At 51.9% G+C, this 17,356-nt stretch overlaps 3 protein-coding genes across 3 annotated transcripts; 2 read left to right on the top strand and 1 right to left on the bottom strand.

The window, feature by feature from the left end:
- Nucleotides 1–252: 252 nt before the first annotated feature.
- ASPBRDRAFT_136048 (putative ATP dependent RNA helicase) lies at nucleotides 253–5,067 on the bottom strand (the record flags this gene model as incomplete). The annotated part of the gene is made up of 10 exons (XM_067618758.1): nucleotides 253–459; nucleotides 541–871; nucleotides 934–1,147; nucleotides 1,196–1,580; nucleotides 1,629–1,770; nucleotides 1,820–1,952; nucleotides 2,055–2,596; nucleotides 2,643–3,536; nucleotides 3,589–4,249; nucleotides 4,308–5,067. The coding sequence occupies 10 exons, from the start codon at nucleotides 5,065–5,067 to the stop codon at nucleotides 253–255; spliced, it is 4,269 nt and encodes a 1,422-aa protein (XP_067474714.1).
- Nucleotides 5,068–5,283: 216 nt separating this feature from the next.
- ASPBRDRAFT_344574 (putative translational activator) lies at nucleotides 5,284–14,255 on the top strand. Its single transcript, XM_067623239.1, has 8 exons — nucleotides 5,284–5,546; nucleotides 5,651–7,722; nucleotides 7,785–8,469; nucleotides 8,525–8,719; nucleotides 8,791–12,615; nucleotides 12,675–13,246; nucleotides 13,300–13,785; nucleotides 13,855–14,255. Exons 1-8 carry the CDS (start codon nucleotides 5,426–5,428, stop codon nucleotides 13,855–13,857), a joined length of 7,959 nt encoding a protein of 2,652 aa, XP_067474713.1. The 5' UTR covers nucleotides 5,284–5,425; the 3' UTR covers nucleotides 13,858–14,255.
- Nucleotides 14,256–14,372: 117 nt separating this feature from the next.
- On the top strand, nucleotides 14,373–15,759 carry ASPBRDRAFT_343792 (60S ribosomal protein eL19). The gene is made up of 5 exons (XM_067623226.1): nucleotides 14,373–14,531; nucleotides 14,745–15,014; nucleotides 15,152–15,302; nucleotides 15,444–15,726; nucleotide 15,759. Coding segments are annotated over exons 1-4 (573 nt in total). The 5' UTR covers nucleotides 14,373–14,529; the 3' UTR covers nucleotides 15,594–15,726; nucleotide 15,759.
- The last annotated feature ends 1,597 nt before the right edge of the window (nucleotides 15,760–17,356 follow it).

Raw genomic sequence — 17,356 nt, 5'->3', positions numbered from 1 at the left:
GTCAGTCACAGTCCTTATACGCGTACATACATACATACACACATTCATTCATCCATACAAACCCAATCCAATCCAAGCAAAAACCCAATCCCAATTGCCCAATCCTAGTCTAGTCCAGAGCAAGCAATCAAGCAAGCAAACCAACTAAGCAAGCAAGTTCCACCAGAATGCTAAACCAATACACACACATACATACATACATACATACACACCAATAACAAAATAGCAGATGGACTACTACTGCTGCTACTACTACTTCCTCACTTGAGCGAAAATCATCTGCCACAAACCCAACCACTGCTGTTGTTTATATGACGGCACGCGATGCGGTTCACGGAATGTATTCTGCAGGATTTCGCGCAGTCTGGCGCTCAGCGTCTTCAACGCGAGCATGGATTTCCAATCTCTCAGGGAGAAGCGGATGCGGTTTGAGTCGATGGATATCACTCCGGAGTACATCTATGCGTATTTCAATATCATTAGCATTGGTCCTAAATGGGAATGTATGTGTGTACAATGGGGGACTGGAGTAGGGGGCACCTTAAACTCAGCCTCTCCGCACAACAACGCAATTGCAAAATCATCCACAGCAGTTGTTTCAAACGCATTGTAATTCTTGTTCCGTCCCTGCATGATATGATAATAGGATAGCCATTTTATGGCAGACGCGTCGGCTTGCTTGTTCACGGAGGTTGGGTGCAGCGTGACGGATTGGTTGTTGGCGACGTTGCGCCAGCCTTTGCCCTCGCGGGTGAGCAGTTTCGGGTAGAAACTCCAGGCGACCACGGAGTTGATGATTGTGTCGTTGGCGCTATTGAAGTCGTATTCCTCGGGGATGGTGAAGAAGTTACGCCGGTTGTTGGATCGGGAGCTGTTATGTTTGTAATACTTGTTAGTAGTGGTTTAGATATGGTGGAAATGAGGAGGGTGTACCGGTTGAGGAGCGCTTTCTGCGACGGGTCCAGGGTTAAGAGTCCTGTGTCGGCGATGGACACGATCAGCTGCATTTTGATGTCCTCAATATTGAGCAGTGTTTGCGAGCTGAGGAAGTTCTTTCGGCAAAAGGCGTATTCGCTCACGCCTGGTGTGTTGCGGGCACGCTTCCACGCGCAGTAGGCGTTGTATACCGTCAGCAGATCCGAATCGCCTAGATATGGTCAGTGGCAGGTAAAGGACCATGACGGAAAGTACCTACCCTTGCGGAAAGACAGTCGAGCAAGGTCCTTTTGGGTGTTAGAGCCCATCGTATTCACAAATGGCGACTTGGAGGACAGTATAGCGGCGATGCTGACGGCTGCATCCAAACAGCGGAAGAAGGCGCCGTGGATGATCAACTTGCCAAGGAACACGTCCAGCGGCAGTTTGGCCAGCTGCAGACCCAGAGGCGTTAGATTCTCCGCGTTTGTCAAGGCTTTCACCTCCTTCAGCGAATCGATCGCCCGGCGGATGTTCTTGGACGACGGCGGATCGAGCGCCTCCAGTAGCGTCGGCTCCACTTCACCCAGCTTGCAGATCTTGACACGCAGCACGAGATCTTGGAGAGATAACCGAAGCATCTCGGGCGTCTGCTGTTCTGCGAGCTACGAACAGTCAGTATTGAATGCTGCAGCCATGGTCGCTACACATACCAGCTTATCATGGCGATGCTTCGTAAACAGGTGGAAGCAGATACCATTCTGCACACGTCCGGCTCGTCCACGTCGTTGCTTCGCGTTGGCGCGCGAAATAAACGTCTCGACGAGCCTAGATAACTGGCGGCGTTCATCGAACCTAGGCAAGGTTAGCTACTTTATCGGTCAATCACGTTCTCCTAACTAACCTCATGCTCTTTTCTTTGCCCGCATCAATCACCGCAGTAATATCCGGGATGGTGATACCTGTCTCCGCGATGTTCGTGGCAATCACAATCTTTCTCATGCCCTCTGGAGGGACCACGAAAGCTTTCTCCTGATCTTCGCTGGCGATTGACGAGTGCAGTGCATGCACAATCCATCCCTGTTGGAAAGTTGGGTCCGACAGAATCTCATCATTCAACCGACGAATCTCCGCCATACCGGGCATGAAGATGAGGATGGCTTTGCTATAGTGTGTCATGTCAGGCGACGAAGCGATCTGTACAACCAACCGCTTGATCAGCTGGTAGTCGAGCCGATATTCATCAAGGTTTGCCACGGTCTCCTTCGTTTGCTTAGAGTACCCATCAAGCGAAGCCATCAGGCTGCCGGCAGTGTCACCCTGCACCGTCTCCAGCGCCAATTCGTCCGTCTCCTCTTCGACCGTGTTGGATTCGTTCTCCAGCAGCCGATAGTTAGTCATTTCAATGGCATCCTCCAGGAACTTCATTTCCACAGGAAAAGTCCGACCTGGGATATTCAGTACAGGAACACCGCCAAGATAGGTGGAGAAGCGCTGGGCCTCAAGGGTAGCCGACATGAGGATTAGCTTCAGGTCGGGTCTCTTTTGCATCAACCGCCGAAGGACAATGAGGAGGAAGTCGCTATCAATCGACCGTTCGTGGACCTCATCGAGAACGACATGGGTGATATCGCGGAAGTCTTCAGGGCGCTCGAGCATTCGCACCACCACTCCGGTAGTCCTGCCAGGGTCAGCTCATTCTCAAATTCACAGGGGCAAGAACATACGCAAACACAAGCCTCGTAGCTTGGCTGACTTTGCTCTCCAACCGGACAGCAAAACCAATGAGCGAGCGCGCCGTTCCCACGTCGTTCTTATTCTCGCCTAGTTCTTCGCTCACTCTTCGGGCAAGGGATATAGCGGAGATCCTGCGAGGCTCGGTCACATAGATCTTGCACGGTCGGCCTTGCTGCATTTCATGCTCCAAGATGAATGAAGGTATCTGTGTACTTTTACCGCTTCCCGTTTCACTGCAGATTATCAGCGCACGATGCGTATCAAGAGTATTGAGAATCTCGTCGCGGAAATTCCAGATAGGCAAGTTCATCCTGCCCTGAGCCATGTACTGGAACGAGGCCGTAGACGACTTCTCTGCCCAGATCCGAGTCAGCTCCTCGTCGGGCTCAGAGCTGTCCTTTACGCTGGCTCCCCGTACCGGGGATTGCGCCTTGCTAGAAGTTCCGTTTCGTTTCCGGAAATTATGCGACAAGACAACATCATCCTCAAAGGCCCCATGGTTATCCTGTATGAGTTTCTTTAAGTCCTTGACGGTCTGCTTGTCAGCTTCATCCTCCTGCAACTTCTTCGCATTCGCAAACTCCGTCCAAAGCTCCCGCCACACTGCTGGAAGGCGCAGGTATGATTTGCCTTCTTTGGAATTCTGCGAGAAAAGGATGAAGAGCGCAAGAGTCGAGACGAAGGACTCAGCTTGCTGGGAGGTTGGAGTTGCTACCGAGTCCATCGAGACAAATGTCGCGTAAGCGGTCGAGTTATGCGTGGTAGTGTCCCAGACGAAGGGGAAGGGAACCTCCTGAGGTTTGGACCATCTTACTTCAAGTGCCTGTCTGTTCGAATGCGACGAAGCAGACATGTCCTTGAACGTGATCTTGCAACCCGTATCCCTGCCCAGATGACTTAGTCGTCATTCACCTCCAGCTAATCTGCGAGACATACCTTGCTTTGCATGTTTCCTCCAGCACTCGTCGAGGGCTAAGTCCAGTCCATTTTCCGAAATCGCGCATCTTAACAGAAGCCTTTTTTAGCTCCTCCGTTATCACGCCAAGTTCCAGGACAGGCTCATCATCTTGGAACATGTCCCCTAACAGATCTGTAGCCTCTTCATTGTCAAGGGGCTGTGCGCCGTTCTCCGGTTCTGCTTTCGCTCCCTCGGTTTGCTCTGCATTTTCAGCTTCTTCCGACACATGGTTCTCTTCAGGCTGTGAGCGCCGGACAAAAGCCGCCTCTTTGCGCAGATCGTCGAGTTTTTCTCTCCACTTGTATTCGGCCTCATGTCGGTCAAACAGTACATCGTTTTCAATGCTGGTAATTTTGCGTTGCAACCTCGCAATCTGAGGGTCTTGCTCGGCTTCAGCGGGCTTACGGCCTCCCTTCTTGCCCTTCTTTGGTTGGTCGAACAGCTCCGGTCGCAGACCATAAAGGCGAGTCTGAAGGTCCAGATACTTTGGGATCAACGTATCAGGGTCAAGGGAGCTGTCCGAGTCGTACGGGCTCGACTGAGGGACAGGGCTCGGCTCCTTTACAGGGCTTTTGGGCTTTTTCACTTTGCTATTATCTGGGCCCAGGCTTGGGGTAGAGGATTGTGATGGCTCACGATCTGATGTCAGTCAGGTTAGCCATCCAATCCTTACGGGATACCAGGCACCTAAGATTACCATTTATCCAAGAAATATGTCTATCCAACTCGTTGCGCTGCTGCGCATTTGTCTGCATGTAAGAAGGCAACTCCTTGGGGTCGCAATGCAAGGCGAGCCAGTCTAGGGCCTCATCCAGGTTGCAAACCACCTCCCTATTGGATGTGGCGAAATTACCAGAAAAGTAGAGCAGCATATGCTTCAGGGACTCGTTTACTTTCTCTTCCGGGAAGCCAAGTTTAAGCAGGGTTTCCTTCAGTGTCCAGAGTCTCATGTATAGTTCTTCCTCTGAGACAGGTTTCTTCTGACCTCCCGTATCCCGTCCAGGTAGCGGACTGAGCTCTCGCTCCTCCGTTTCGACCAGGTGCATAATATTTTGGAGCACCTCAGTGGGTAGCCACTCCAGCAGGTTTATAGGAACGGCTTGTTGCCGGAATACTCTGCGTTCAGTCTCCAACTTGGTGACTTGCCGGGCGGCATCACTTCTGCACTTCGAAGCATATTTCTCGACCAAGAGCTGAAGCTCAGCTTCCTCCAGGTGTTTCTCGAGTTCCTCAGGCGTGTAGTTTTGTAACGAGGGGGCTTCGTTCTTGGAGTCTACTGCAGGTTGCTTTCCCTCGACGGGCGTTGGACGATCGCTTTCGGACACGGACTTTGAGTCTGCTGTGGAGACTGGAGTTGAGGATTCAGTAGGCTTGGGTTTAGAGGGTACCGAAACCGTGGCAAATCCTCGAGCCGGATTGGAAGCGGGCTTCTTCTTTTTCCTGTTGTTAGGTGGCATGGTTGTGAGATCGAAGGAGGGGAAGCGGGCTGCAAGGTTTCCCGCCGGGGCGGACAAGGATAGTTCTCTAACGATAAAAAGTGAGAAAGGCGATGTCTAGGATCATTAGTGAAATTCTATGTGAACAGAGTGAGCAAAATAGAAAGAGTTGAGTTGATGATGGAAGAAACCGTCGAGATCCTTCATCATGGAAATGGAGGAGAGACTGGCGGGTCTCTCAAAAGACTCTAATCTAAGCAAGAAGGCAAGGCGGCGGAGCTTCCCCCACAACGCCGCAAAACTTTTATGACAACATCCGCGGCCCCATTCGTGCCCATTGCTCCTCACGCCGGGCATGCTTCAGGCCACCTAGACTATCATGGACGATTTTCCATGGGATCAGGTGGAATCAGGGGACCTGGGGAGTCTGCAGGTCGTTCTCTTCTCCAGTTCGACTGCTCGCAGAATTCGCGCTCTCCAGGACCTCCGTGACAGAATCGGTGCGTGAAAAGAATCTCTGCCTGTCCAAACCCCTCTCTGTCCCTCTCACCTTACCAATGTGATGCTTTCGTGCTCTTGTGCTCACTATCTGCCCACCAAACAGGATCTAGCTTACAACCTACAACCTACCAGCCTCTAATCGGCCTTCTTTTTAAGACTTACCCTCGCTACGTCGATCGTCCCTCGCGGCAGGCCGTTCAGCAATGTCTCCGCTCGCTTCTCAAGGCACCCGTCCCGACCGACGACCTGAAATACCTCACCCAGAAGTTGCAGGTGGAGGCTGCTAAACCTGGCCTGGCGCCTGGTCCAGCCCTCGTTTTGTTGGAATGGTGCTCGGTGGTGCTTCAGATTCTGGGAGGAGACTCCCAAACGCCTCTTTCTGCTGTTCTGGACACCATTGCGGTCGATGCAAAGGCCCTGGAAATCTGTCTAGCCTCCAACCCCAGACCGGCTGTCAAGGCTTCTGCCCTCCGGGTTACAAGGCGTGCTCTACGTGCTGCATTTTCCTCCACTGCTTGGGGCGAGGATGCTGTTCGCGAATCCGTCCGCCGGTTGACCAGCGACTCGGCTACTGGCCAGAAGAACGCACCTTTCCTGGGAGTCATCTCCGGCGTCTGCGCGCGCCTTCCCGCCAAGAAGCCAGTCTTGGAAGGGGAGAAGAAGGCGATTCTTTCGTTCTACGTCAAGGAATTGGCTGGCGCGAGGACCGCGCCTCCGGCACATATCGCCGATGCATTGGGCGATTTTTTCGTCTCTTTTCTTAGCTACGATGATCTCACATCCGAATTGATCCCGCCCTTCGAAAAGGCCATGTTGCGCTCTCCCGAGGTCGTGTTCAATGGATTGTTGCCTTCGCTGTGCTCTTCCTTGCCGGAGGAGATTGATATGTCCGAGCTTTTGCATTCGCGACTGTTGAAGCACCTGTTGTCAAGCATGAAGTCGAATAATCCAGCCATTAGACAGGGTGCCGTCAGCTCATTTGAATCCCTGCTCGCGAAATCCAAGGATCAAGCCTTGCTCACGAAGATCACGAGCGAAGTCGTTGGCCCTCTGAAAACCCAGAAAATCACCAATCCGGAACAGCGTGCTGTGTACGCTCAAGCGGTCGCTGCGATATTGCCTTCGGCTGATCTTTCAAAGGACGTGGTACAGGGATTTGTTCCTGTTTTCTCCAGGGAATCCAACGAGGCCGCTCTGGAACAAGAGATCAAGTCATTCTGCAAGCACCTGGCTTTTCTTGTCCAGTCTCAGGTGAAGGTCAACGACGACGTCATCAACGCAATTGTGAAAGGATCTTCCGATAAGCGTGTTCCGTTCAAAAAGCTCTGGCAGCTCAATGTCGGAGAGGTTATGTGGCAAGTCGAACCTGCGACCCTGGCAAGCACTGACGTCGAGCCACTTGTGAACAAATTCCTCAGCAAGATGAAAGAGCTGTACAATGAGGTTGTCGCCAACCCTCTTCCCTCTGCTCAGGGTGGCGCTCTGTCAACTGCTTATGTGTATCTCGCCCTTCTGGATCGCTCTTCCTCGCTGCAGAGCTTCGACAAGTCTGCGTGGGAGGAAACTGTAGCTCAGTCAATGCTGCTCAACCCGAAGCCGTCTTTCCTCCTGAATCCAAAGGCCTACTCAAAGTTGACCACCCAGACCGAAATACAGTGGGCTGTGCGCGCGCTTGCTGCGGTCACTACTGGTTTGAAGTTTGGAAAGGCCGAGGATTCAGCCAAGACCGCGTGGGCCCAGGCATTCATCTATAATATTGCTGCCCCTGGTCTTCACACCAGTTTCCGGGATGGAGCTTCTCGGACGTTGTCAGAGATTCATATGAAGGATGTGGCAGGTATGGGCCGGACAGTCACAAATGCTCTGTGGTCCTGGATACTTTCCTTTAGAACTGGCGAGAAAGAATCTGCCTCGGTCTCTGCAGGACCAGAAAGCGAAAGGTTCCTCCATCTCGTTGTAAAGGCTCTATGCCCTCCTGCTTCTAGTGTGCAGGGAGTAGACAACGTCACTGCTTCTCTGAAAGACCAACTCGTCGAGATGCTGGTCCTTTGTCGCCCCCAGCTTATTCCCAACGCATCCTGGATCTCGTCTTGCCTAAGGGCTGGCATTGACCCCGGCAACCTTGTGCGCGAATTTCCCGAAAAGTGCATGGAGCAACTGACTCGTCTGCATGAGGTACGTCGTGTGCCTATTCTTGTTAAACCCAAATCAGAAAATGTAAACTAATACTTTCTCAGGATCCTGTTCAGTCGCAGATCCCCCAGATCGATGCCGCAATCTGGAGTGCTGCGGGTGAGTTGGCATTCGTGGCACCTGATGCTATGGTTCCCCGACTGGTTGGCCAGATCCAAGACGACCTGGATACTTCGCGGCTGTCCAAATTCACGGCAACCGATGTCGCTATCGCCCGTACCCCTGAGGGAACCATGTTCGTCGACGTGCTCAGCACGAAGTCGAAGCAGTCGAGCTTTGATAAGAACACTAAAGATTATGATATCCTCAAGTGGGAGGAGGAACTACGGTCACAGTTGGCTGACAAGAAGGGTCAGAAGCAGAAGAAGCTTACGGCGGAGGAGCAGTCCAAGGTCAAGGCCCAACTCGCCAAGGAGTCTAAGATCCGCGAGGAAGTCCTCCAGGTGATCAAGAAGATCGAAAGAGGCTGTGGAATCATTCAGGGTCTCGCGGACGGGCCCGCCATCGACGCTGATGGCTGGATCAACCCCGCTGTGAGCTCCTTGCTCGCTCTGACCGAAGCAGGTGCGGGCTTGTACGCTGGTGATGTTGTATCCAAAGCGTACGTCAAATGTGCTGAGAAGCTGTCCTCGCGTCTCGGGCCTTTGCGGCCGTTTGTGGGTATTGCAACACTACGAGCAATTGGCAAGAGCTACTTGCCTCCGGAAATGGAAGCAGAGGCACTCGGACGTATGTTATCTTGATATTCTGGCTGGGTGGGAAGCATGCACTAACTGATTGGCAGAGCTCGTGACGAGGATTCTTTATCGCTTGCGTTTTGCTTCCGAGCAACGTACTTTCGAGAGCACATCTCTGGCCTACGTTCTCCCATTAATTATCTTGGTACTCAGCAAAAACGGGATTGATGAGCAGAGAGGCGATGAAGAGGGCGAGCAAGTCCTCCTTGCCTTGGAAGTCTTGTCTTTCCATTCGGGCTCCTGTGAGTTTATCAGTATTGAGTTTACCAGCATTTGATAAAATGTGTCACAAGGCTAATCCATGGATACTTAGTTGCCGACGAACGTCTCCCTCGTGTGGAAGTCCTGAAGATCTTGCTTGCATCGATGCAGAAGTACACTCAACACTACAAGCTTATCAAAGATACTCTGTTCAATTTCTGCAGGTGCATCTCACCCAATATCACCAAGGATGAGCTGGACGTTCTTCTCAAGGGCACAATTGTCACGGATGTGTCTGTCCGTACCTCGGTGTTGCAGGTCATTGAAGCCGAAATTGACCTGACCGACCTCGACTTCTCCGAGCACATCTGGCTGGAATGCCATGACCACGTGGAGGAGAATGCTGAGATTGCCGAGAACATTTGGGAAGAAAACGCCCTTGAAGTCGACGACTCCTCCTATGAGAAGATCATTCCTTATCTCTCCTCAAAAGATGCACAGCTTCGAGGTGCTGGCGCTCGCGCGTTGGCTCATGCAATTGACGTGAACCCATCGATGTTTGACCCGATCATGTCCGAACTGCAGTCCAAATACGCCATTGAGGTTCAGCCTAAGGCGCCCGAGAAAGATAGCTACGGCATGCCCAAGAAGATGGATGTCACAGATCATTGGGAGCTACGCAGTGGTATCGCTCTCGCTTTTGGGGCTATGACAAATCTTTTTGAAGGAGAGCAGATCGTCTCCTTCCTCCGATTCTTAATTGAAAGAGGTCCTCTTATCGACAAGAGCTCCACCGTCCGCGCACAGATGGCCGAAAGTGGCAGATCTGTAATTGCTGCCCGTGGACAACAGAAGGTCGAGGAATTGATGAAGCTCTTGGAGACCACCTTGGAGACCTCCGACAAAGGAAGTGAGACTTCTGATCTTCTGAACGAGGCCGTTGTTGTTTTGTATGGATCCTTGGCCCAGCATCTTAAAGCGGACGATCCGCGTTTGCAGACAGTCATCAAGAGGCTCCTGGACACTCTCCCTACTCCTTCGGAAAGTGTGCAGTCTGCCGTTTCGGGATGTCTGCCGCCTCTGATCCGCCTTTCGCGCCCTCAGAGTGGTGGGTACGTCCAAGAAATGCTGGACCAACTGCTGCAGTCCAAAAAGTACGCTACACAGCGTGGCGCGGCTTATGGACTTGCTGGTATCGTCAGTGGTAGAGGTGTTATTACCCTACGAGAGTTCCAGGTCATGTCGCATCTGCGTGATGCCACTGAGAACAAGAAGGAGCCCCATCAGAGACAAGGTGCACTGCTGGCATATGAGCTGTTTGCCGCCATTCTGGGACGGACCTTTGAGCCTTATGTTATCCAGATAGTTCCCCAGCTTCTGGCCGGTTTCGGCGATGTTAACCCTGACGTCCGTGCTGCCTGCCTTGATGCAGCAAAGGCTTGCTTCTCGAACCTTAGCTCGTATGGTGTCAAGCAAATTCTTCCCACCCTTCTTGATGGTCTTGATGACACACAGTGGCGCAGTCAAAAGGGAGCCTGTGATCTCCTAGGAGCGATGGCCTACCTTGACCCCCAGCAACTCGCGGCAAGCCTTCCGGACATTATCCCTCCGCTCACTGTGGTCCTCAATGATACCCACAAGGAAGTTCGCAATGCCGCAAACCGCAGTCTTCAGCGATTTGGTGAAGTCATCAGCAACCCTGAAGTCAAGAGCTTGGTCAATGTACTTCTTAAGGCGCTCAGCGACCCAACCAAGTACACCGACGAGGCCCTGGATGCCCTCATCAAGGTGTCCTTCGTCCACTACCTGGATGCGCCGTCCTTGGCTCTTGTTGTTCGCATTCTGGAGCGTGGCCTTGGCGACAGGTCGAACACGAAACGTAAATCTGCTCAGATCATTGGCAGCTTGGCTCACCTTACAGAGCGCAAGGACCTCATATCCCACCTGCCAATCATTGTTTCCGGCTTGCAGCTGGCTATTGTCGACCCTGTGCCGACTACTCGTGCCACCGCTTCCAAGGCTCTTGGTTCCCTTATCGAAAAGCTCGGAGAGGACGCTCTTCCGGACCTTATTCCAAACCTTATGTCTACGCTCAAGTCGGATACCGGAGCCGGCGACAGATTGGGATCTGCTCAAGCTCTCTCGGAGGTTCTGGCAGGTCTGGGAACAACCAGACTCGAGGAGACGCTGCCTACTATCTTACAGAATGTGTCCAGTTCCAAGGCCGCTGTTCGCGAAGGTTTCATGACGCTCTTTATCTTCCTTCCCGCCTGCTTCGGAAACAGCTTCGCCGCCTATCTCAGCAAAATCATTCCTCCTATCCTTGCTGGTTTGGCTGACGACATCGAATCCATTCGTGAGACCTCTCTCAAAGCAGGTCGCTTGCTTGTCAAGAACTTCTCCTCAAAGGCCATTGATCTCCTTCTGCCAGAGCTTGAGCGCGGTCTTGCGGATGACAGTTACCGCATCAGGTTGAGCTCCGTCGAGCTGGTTGGCGATCTGCTCTTCAGCATTACCGGTATCACAGCCAAGGCCGATGCAGAGGAGGAAGAGGAAGAAGCGGCTCAAGCTGGACAGTCGCTGCTCGAGGTTCTCGGAGAGGAGAGAAGGGACAAGGTCTTGTCGGCACTGTTCATCTGCCGCTGCGATACTTCGGGTATGGTCAAGACTGCTGCTATGGCTGTCTGGAAGTCGCTTGTTGCTTCTCCCAGGACGCTCAAGGACATGGTTCCGACTCTGTCTCAGCTCATTATTCGCCGCCTCGGTTCCTCCAACATGGAGCATAAGGTCATTGCTAGCAACGCGCTTGGAGACCTTATCAAGAAGGCTGGCGAGTCGGTTCTCTCTACTTTGCTTCCCTCTCTCGAAGAAGGTCTCCAGAGCTCGCCCGACGTGGATGTCAAGCAAGGTATTTGCATTGCTTTGAGGGAACTCATTACTTCCGCATCGGCCGAGGCCCTTGAGGATTACGAGAAGGTACTGATCTCGACCGTTCGGGTGGCCCTCGTCGACAATGATGAAGACGTCCGCGAGGCTGCAGCCGAGGCTTTCGACGCCCTGCAACAGATCCTGGGCAAGAAGGCAGTGGACCAGGTTCTGCCTCATCTCTTGCTTCTTCTGAGGGATAATGAGGATGCAGAGCAGGCGTTGTCGGCACTTTTGACTCTCCTCACGGAGCAAACGCGCGCGAATATCATCCTCCCCAACCTTATCCCGACTCTCCTAACGTCTCCCATTTCCACATTCAACGCGAGGGCCCTTGCTTCCTTGGCCGAAGTCGCTAGCTCTGCCATGACCCGCAAACTGCCTACTATCCTCAACTCCTTGATGGACGAGATTGTGTCTACTAAGGACGAGGATCACCGCGAAGAGCTTGGCAATGCCTTTGACACGATCCTGGTTTCGGTGGATGAGTACGATGGCTTGAATGTCATGATGAACGTCATGATAACTCTGATGAAGCACGATGACCACCACCGCCGTGCTACCGCGGCTATCCATCTCAACAAGTTCTTCTCGAATGCGGACATCGACTACTCCAGGTACCACCAGGATCTGATCCGTGTGCTGCTCATCTCCTTCGATGACCACGACAAGGATGTCGTCAAGGCCGCGTGGACGGCGCTCAGCGGACTCACGTCCCATCTGCGCAAAGAAGAAATGGAAGTCCTTACCATTTCCACCCGCCAGACCTTGCGGAGTGTTGGAGTTCCGGGTGCCAACCTTCCTGGCTTCAGCCTACCCAAGGGTATCACGGCCATTCTGCCTATCTTCTTGCAAGGTCTTCTGAACGGCAGCGTCGAGCAGCGTACGCAGGCAGCTCTCGCCATCGGCGACATCATCGATCGCACTGGCGCAGATTCTCTGAAGCTGTTCGTGACCCAGATCACTGGTCCCCTCATTCGTGTTGTGTCCGAGCGGTCGGTGGATATCAAATGTAAGCTGCTTTATAACATTCCGCTTTAAATTATATTCTATACTAATTGGCTACACTAGGCGCTATCTTCTTCACCCTCAACAAGCTTTTGGAGAAGATTCCCCTCGCTGTCAAGCCGTTCTTGCCTCAGCTTCAGCGGACCTTCGCGCGAGGTCTGGCTGATGCGTCCAGCGAGACTCTGCGTAACAGGGCTGCCAAGGGTCTTGGTATCCTGATCACCCTGACACCCCGTGTTGACCCTCTCATTGCGGAGCTTATCACGGGTACCAAGACGGAAGATGTCGGTGTGAGAAATGCGATGATGAAGGCTCTTCAAGAGGTGGTGGGCAAGGCCGGCGCCAACATGAGCGAGGCATCGAAGAACGCCATTCTCGCTCTTATTGACGATGATGCCAGTGACCAAACGGATGCTGTCGCTATCACGAACGCGAAGTTGCTCGGTGCACTGGTGAAGGTCCTCCCGGCTGCCACTGCCGGCCCGCTGATCAAGAACCGGGTTCTCACGGCCACGCCTTCACACGCATCGATTCTGGGACTCAACGCCCTGCTTGTTGAGTCTCCGTCGTCTCTGACAGAGCACTTCTCTGCGGAGACCCAGGCTATGATCTGCCAGGGTGTTACAAACAAGGATGTGAGTACTTTCGTTTTCAGTTTTATTCGAGAAGTGATGCTGATCCCAAGTAGCCTTTTATTTCAGACAACAGCGTCCTCGCTGCCGGAAAGTACCTCCTGATCGAGGATGAACACCGCAACTTTGAAGACAACAAGGCCATTTTCGAGGCCTTGGCTCCTTGCATCCAGTCCGGTACGCCGTCTGATACGCGGCGGTTGGCTCTGGTGGTGATGCGCACGGTCAGCCGGCTTCACCCCGAGTTGGCTCGGCCTCATCTGGCCATCTTGGCGCCACCGATCTTCGCCAGCGTTCGCGACGTGGTCATCCCTGTCAAGCTGGCGGCCGAGGCAGCATTCCTGGCGATCTTCTCTGTGGAGGAGTCTGAAGGTGCAGTGTTCGAGAAGTACATGACCGGACCTGGAGCTGCGCTGCCACCGGGGCCCAAGCGGAGCATGTCGGACTACTTCAAGCGTGTCGCGCTCCGTCTTGCCGCCCAGGCCCGCGAGCGCAAGGAAGCGGAAGGTGGACAAGGAGGGCTGGGACTGTCCAATGATGAGGTAGAAGATGAGAGGGAATTGTGGAGCATTGGAAAGGTTGATCTCGGGGATGGGTCGTTTGGGGATGAGTAAGTGGTGTCGGAGGTGGGCTAGACACTGAGCTGATTTAGATCTACTGGCTCCCTATCTGCTACTATCTATACCCTTCTGTTTGAGTGGGGGAAAAGAGTTGGGTGACGTTGTATTCAACTCCAACGATTAAAAGAAAAGCATGTTGATACATATTATGAGATGAGCAATGCATTGTTTTGAGTTTTCGGGATTTTCTTGAGTTAGTTAACTATGTGGTGGGATTTGATGTCAGCCTCAGTCATCCATACGTAACTGATACACAAGTCCAAGCCGGATATCACGTGGAATAGCCGCATCTGCCCGAGTTGGTCCACCGCCGAGCGACGGACAGAAGGCGAGTCGTGCACTGAGAATATGAACATCCAGGAAGAATAACAATAACTATAGATGGTTAGTCAACCCAATCTATACCAGGTTCTATTCTATGAAGCATATGAGCAAGCTCCAGCTGAATGCTGTAATGCGCCGTTGCGGCTCCCGGCGGTGTTCCCCGGATCGGGACAAGCGTCTGGGGCACGAACCCTAACAGAGGGTTTTGCTGGTCTCGCTTAGCAGACACAACCGCTTAGCTAATCAGCCGCCGTATCTCAAACTCCTCGCCCTGGGAATTCTACCCGTCGACGAGTGCAACGAACATCATCCGCCAACGACCGTCGATACGCCGACATCAAGATGTGAGTTCATCTTCAGCTTTTGGATTTTGCTGCATCACAGGGAGGGGAATTACTGTTCCGTCGCTGGACTGTATATTCTCCCCCCCTCTTTCCCCGTCCACACGCCCCGGATTCGCTTCAAGATGGCGCTTTTTCGTGTCAAAAGCATCAGCAGCAACCCCCCGATCGGTTTGGACTTCATGCTGACCGACTGCTTTCTTTGCAACCACACAGGGTCAACCTTCGCACCCAGAAGCGCCTCGCCGCCTCCGTGGTGGGCTGCGGCAAGCGCAAGATTTGGCTCGACCCCAATGAGATGAATGAGATCTCCAACGCCAACTCCCGCCAGACCATCCGCAAGCTCGTCAGCGATGGCCTCATCATCCGCAAGCCCGTCACCATGCACTCCCGCTCCCGTGCCCGTGAGCTCGCCGCCGCCCGCCGCATCGGCCGCCACCGTGGTCTCGGTAAGCGCAAGGGTACCAAGGAGGCTCGTATGCCCAGGTATGCTCAATGTCCAACCCCTTGAGTGCCGTTGCAAGAAAAAGGCCTTTCTCGGTCGCCCACGACTTTCAGCGAGATGTCATATGCGAAGGAAGATGATGAAAAATGGATATGTGCTGATGGATATCGGATTAAAGCCAGATCCTCTGGATGCGCCGCATGCGTGTTCTCCGTCGTCTGCTCGTCCGCTACCGCGCCTCCGGCAAGATCGACAAGCACCTGTACCACGAGCTCTACCACCTGAGCAAGGGTAACACCTTCAAGCACAAGCGTTCCCTCATCGAGCACGTAAGTCACGCCGCTATCTATCTCTTTTTTTGGATAAAATCGCTACAACCCTCGAGACTACGGGATGGGACGGGTGTATACGGTCATTTGATGGGAAGATAAAGAAGAAAAGGGCTAACGTGATTTCTTTTCGTACTACAGATCCAGAAGGCCAAGGCTGAGAGGCAGCGTGAGCGTCTCCTCAAGGAGGAGATGGATGCTAAGCGTGCCAAGAACAAGGCTCTCCGTGAGAGACGCCTGGAGCGCAAGGAGGCCAAGCAGAACGCCCTCGTTGCTGAGGCTCAGGAGTAAATTTCCTCAGTTAACGAACTTGGGCGGTGCGGAGGTTGAAACGGGGGAGGGAATCGATCAGCCCACGGACTTTGATCGACCACTCCGTGTTCGTTGCAGGTCTGGCTCGGTGGCTCGATTCATCCGGGACGGGGTTGTTTGGATCGTATCGGGAGCCTGGAACAGGGTTGGGGATCAAGGATATGCACCATCATCACCATCATCGTCATCCCCGTCTCTTCCTCTTCACGGGGAAGGGCATGTGAAAGGACCACGCAAAAAAAAGGAAAAAGACCTAACTGTTAAAGCAAAACAATGGCATGGCGCTTTGTGTGATACGAAATTTCCAATTTTTTTTTACCTCTTTCTTCATCTTCTCGCCAACTTTTTCTTTCCTCTCTTCCCGGACCGTGCAAAATGCCCTTTTGAATTGCTATCCGATATCAAATCCAGCCAACTCCCGCCCGGATACTTTGTTCCCTCTGCTGCTTTCTCCCAAAGCACACGCTGCTTTTCTCTTTTTTCCTTCCTCTTTACCTCTGCACTGAACATGTAATGTCGTAACGCACATTCTGAATATCATTCCGAGGGTTAACACACAAGTTGGTTCCCTGTAATGATCTAGATGGTACTTGTAGTTTAGGTTGCATAAAGTATTGAAATGCAGCCAAATCTACGTTAATTCCCCTCCTTCAAATTACGTCAAAAGTCAAGGCTGCCTGTCTGCCCCTCAGAGTCAGCCTGGAGTGAATGAAGCTGCATCATCCCCACTTTTTTCCCTTTACTAAAAGGGAAGTAGAATGGCATATTGAAATTCTCTATCTTTCTGTGGGATGCGTTGTGTGGTCTTAAATCAGCAGTAGGTTGTATCATCTGACTTTCCCAAATCGTACTCTTTTAATTCTACTCTATTTTCTCTCTATTAGTACTCCTTACTATTTCAAGTTGTCGAACTTGCTACGTTGGTCTGTGTGGGGATTTGCCTCTACTACTAAGTTAGTAGTAGCTTAAGTAGTTCTTGTGTTTTCTTCACGGAAAAAATCAATATAGGATCTTACATGTCAAATTAGATACAGTCTAATATCGATATTATATGTATTTATTCCCTTGTCTAGTTATGATACTAGTATGCTGCTCAATCGTTCAGATGTTCTTGAATTCGGCGGTTGTGGTGGGGAATCGTGGTCACGGTTCATCTACTATTACTAGTGTGCTAGTACTAGTAGTTAGCCAGCAGTAGTCCGAATTCACAGAGGATGAACGAGAATATATATATCCACCACAACCATCACGCTCGGCATTAACTAAAACCCAACCAACTGGTTATAGTAGATATGTTGCGACGAAGGCAAATCAAGAGATAGCAGCCAGTAAAAACAGAAGTCCAGCTGAGCGATGGCTAAAATAATAGTTGTTTAAGGATCGATCCGCAACTTCTGATCATTGGTAGGGTGTGCAGCATACTATACAGTAGTAGTGTCTAGTCAATTTCAAAAACTATTTTCTTCTGTATATTACTAGTACTCAAGATACTACTATATGGTAATTAATATCGCATTTAAACAAAATTTGGATATTGTATTCATTCGCACACGACAATTGAACATGTAAATTATCGTACACATACAAATACAACAGTGAGAGCATGGCACCCTTCGCTACTCCTACTCATCACTTGTGTGTTATGCCTGATAAAAATCCAAATCAATCATAGGTAAAATACATATACATTCATGTTGAAGTAAAATATGCTCCTCTCTCTGCGCACCCCTTGCTCAACGACC

Source organism: Aspergillus brasiliensis (genome assembly GCF_001889945.1).
Source record: "Aspergillus brasiliensis CBS 101740 unplaced genomic scaffold ASPBRscaffold_16, whole genome shotgun sequence".
NCBI lineage: Eukaryota > Fungi > Ascomycota > Eurotiomycetes > Eurotiales > Aspergillaceae > Aspergillus > Aspergillus brasiliensis.
Note: the sequence above shows the minus strand (reverse complement) of the source record. Positions and strands in the feature narration are given on the sequence as shown.

Bases quoted from the DNA above. Each gene is read 5' to 3' on its own strand.
- ASPBRDRAFT_343792 (XM_067623226.1), top strand. The intron at 15,015-15,151 runs GTATGCTCAATG...ATCGGATTAAAG, and splicing joins AAGGAGGCTCGTATGCCCAG to CCAGATCCTCTGGATGCGCC. The intron at 15,303-15,443 runs GTAAGTCACGCC...TTCGTACTACAG, and splicing joins AGCGTTCCCTCATCGAGCAC to ATCCAGAAGGCCAAGGCTGA.
- ASPBRDRAFT_344574 (XM_067623239.1), top strand. From the start codon at position 5,426: ATGGACGATTTTCCATGGGATCAGGTGGAATCAGGGGACCTGGGGAGT. The intron at 5,547-5,650 runs GTGCGTGAAAAG...CCCACCAAACAG, and splicing joins GGACCTCCGTGACAGAATCG to GATCTAGCTTACAACCTACA. The intron at 12,616-12,674 runs GTAAGCTGCTTT...TGGCTACACTAG, and splicing joins GCGGTCGGTGGATATCAAAT to GCGCTATCTTCTTCACCCTC.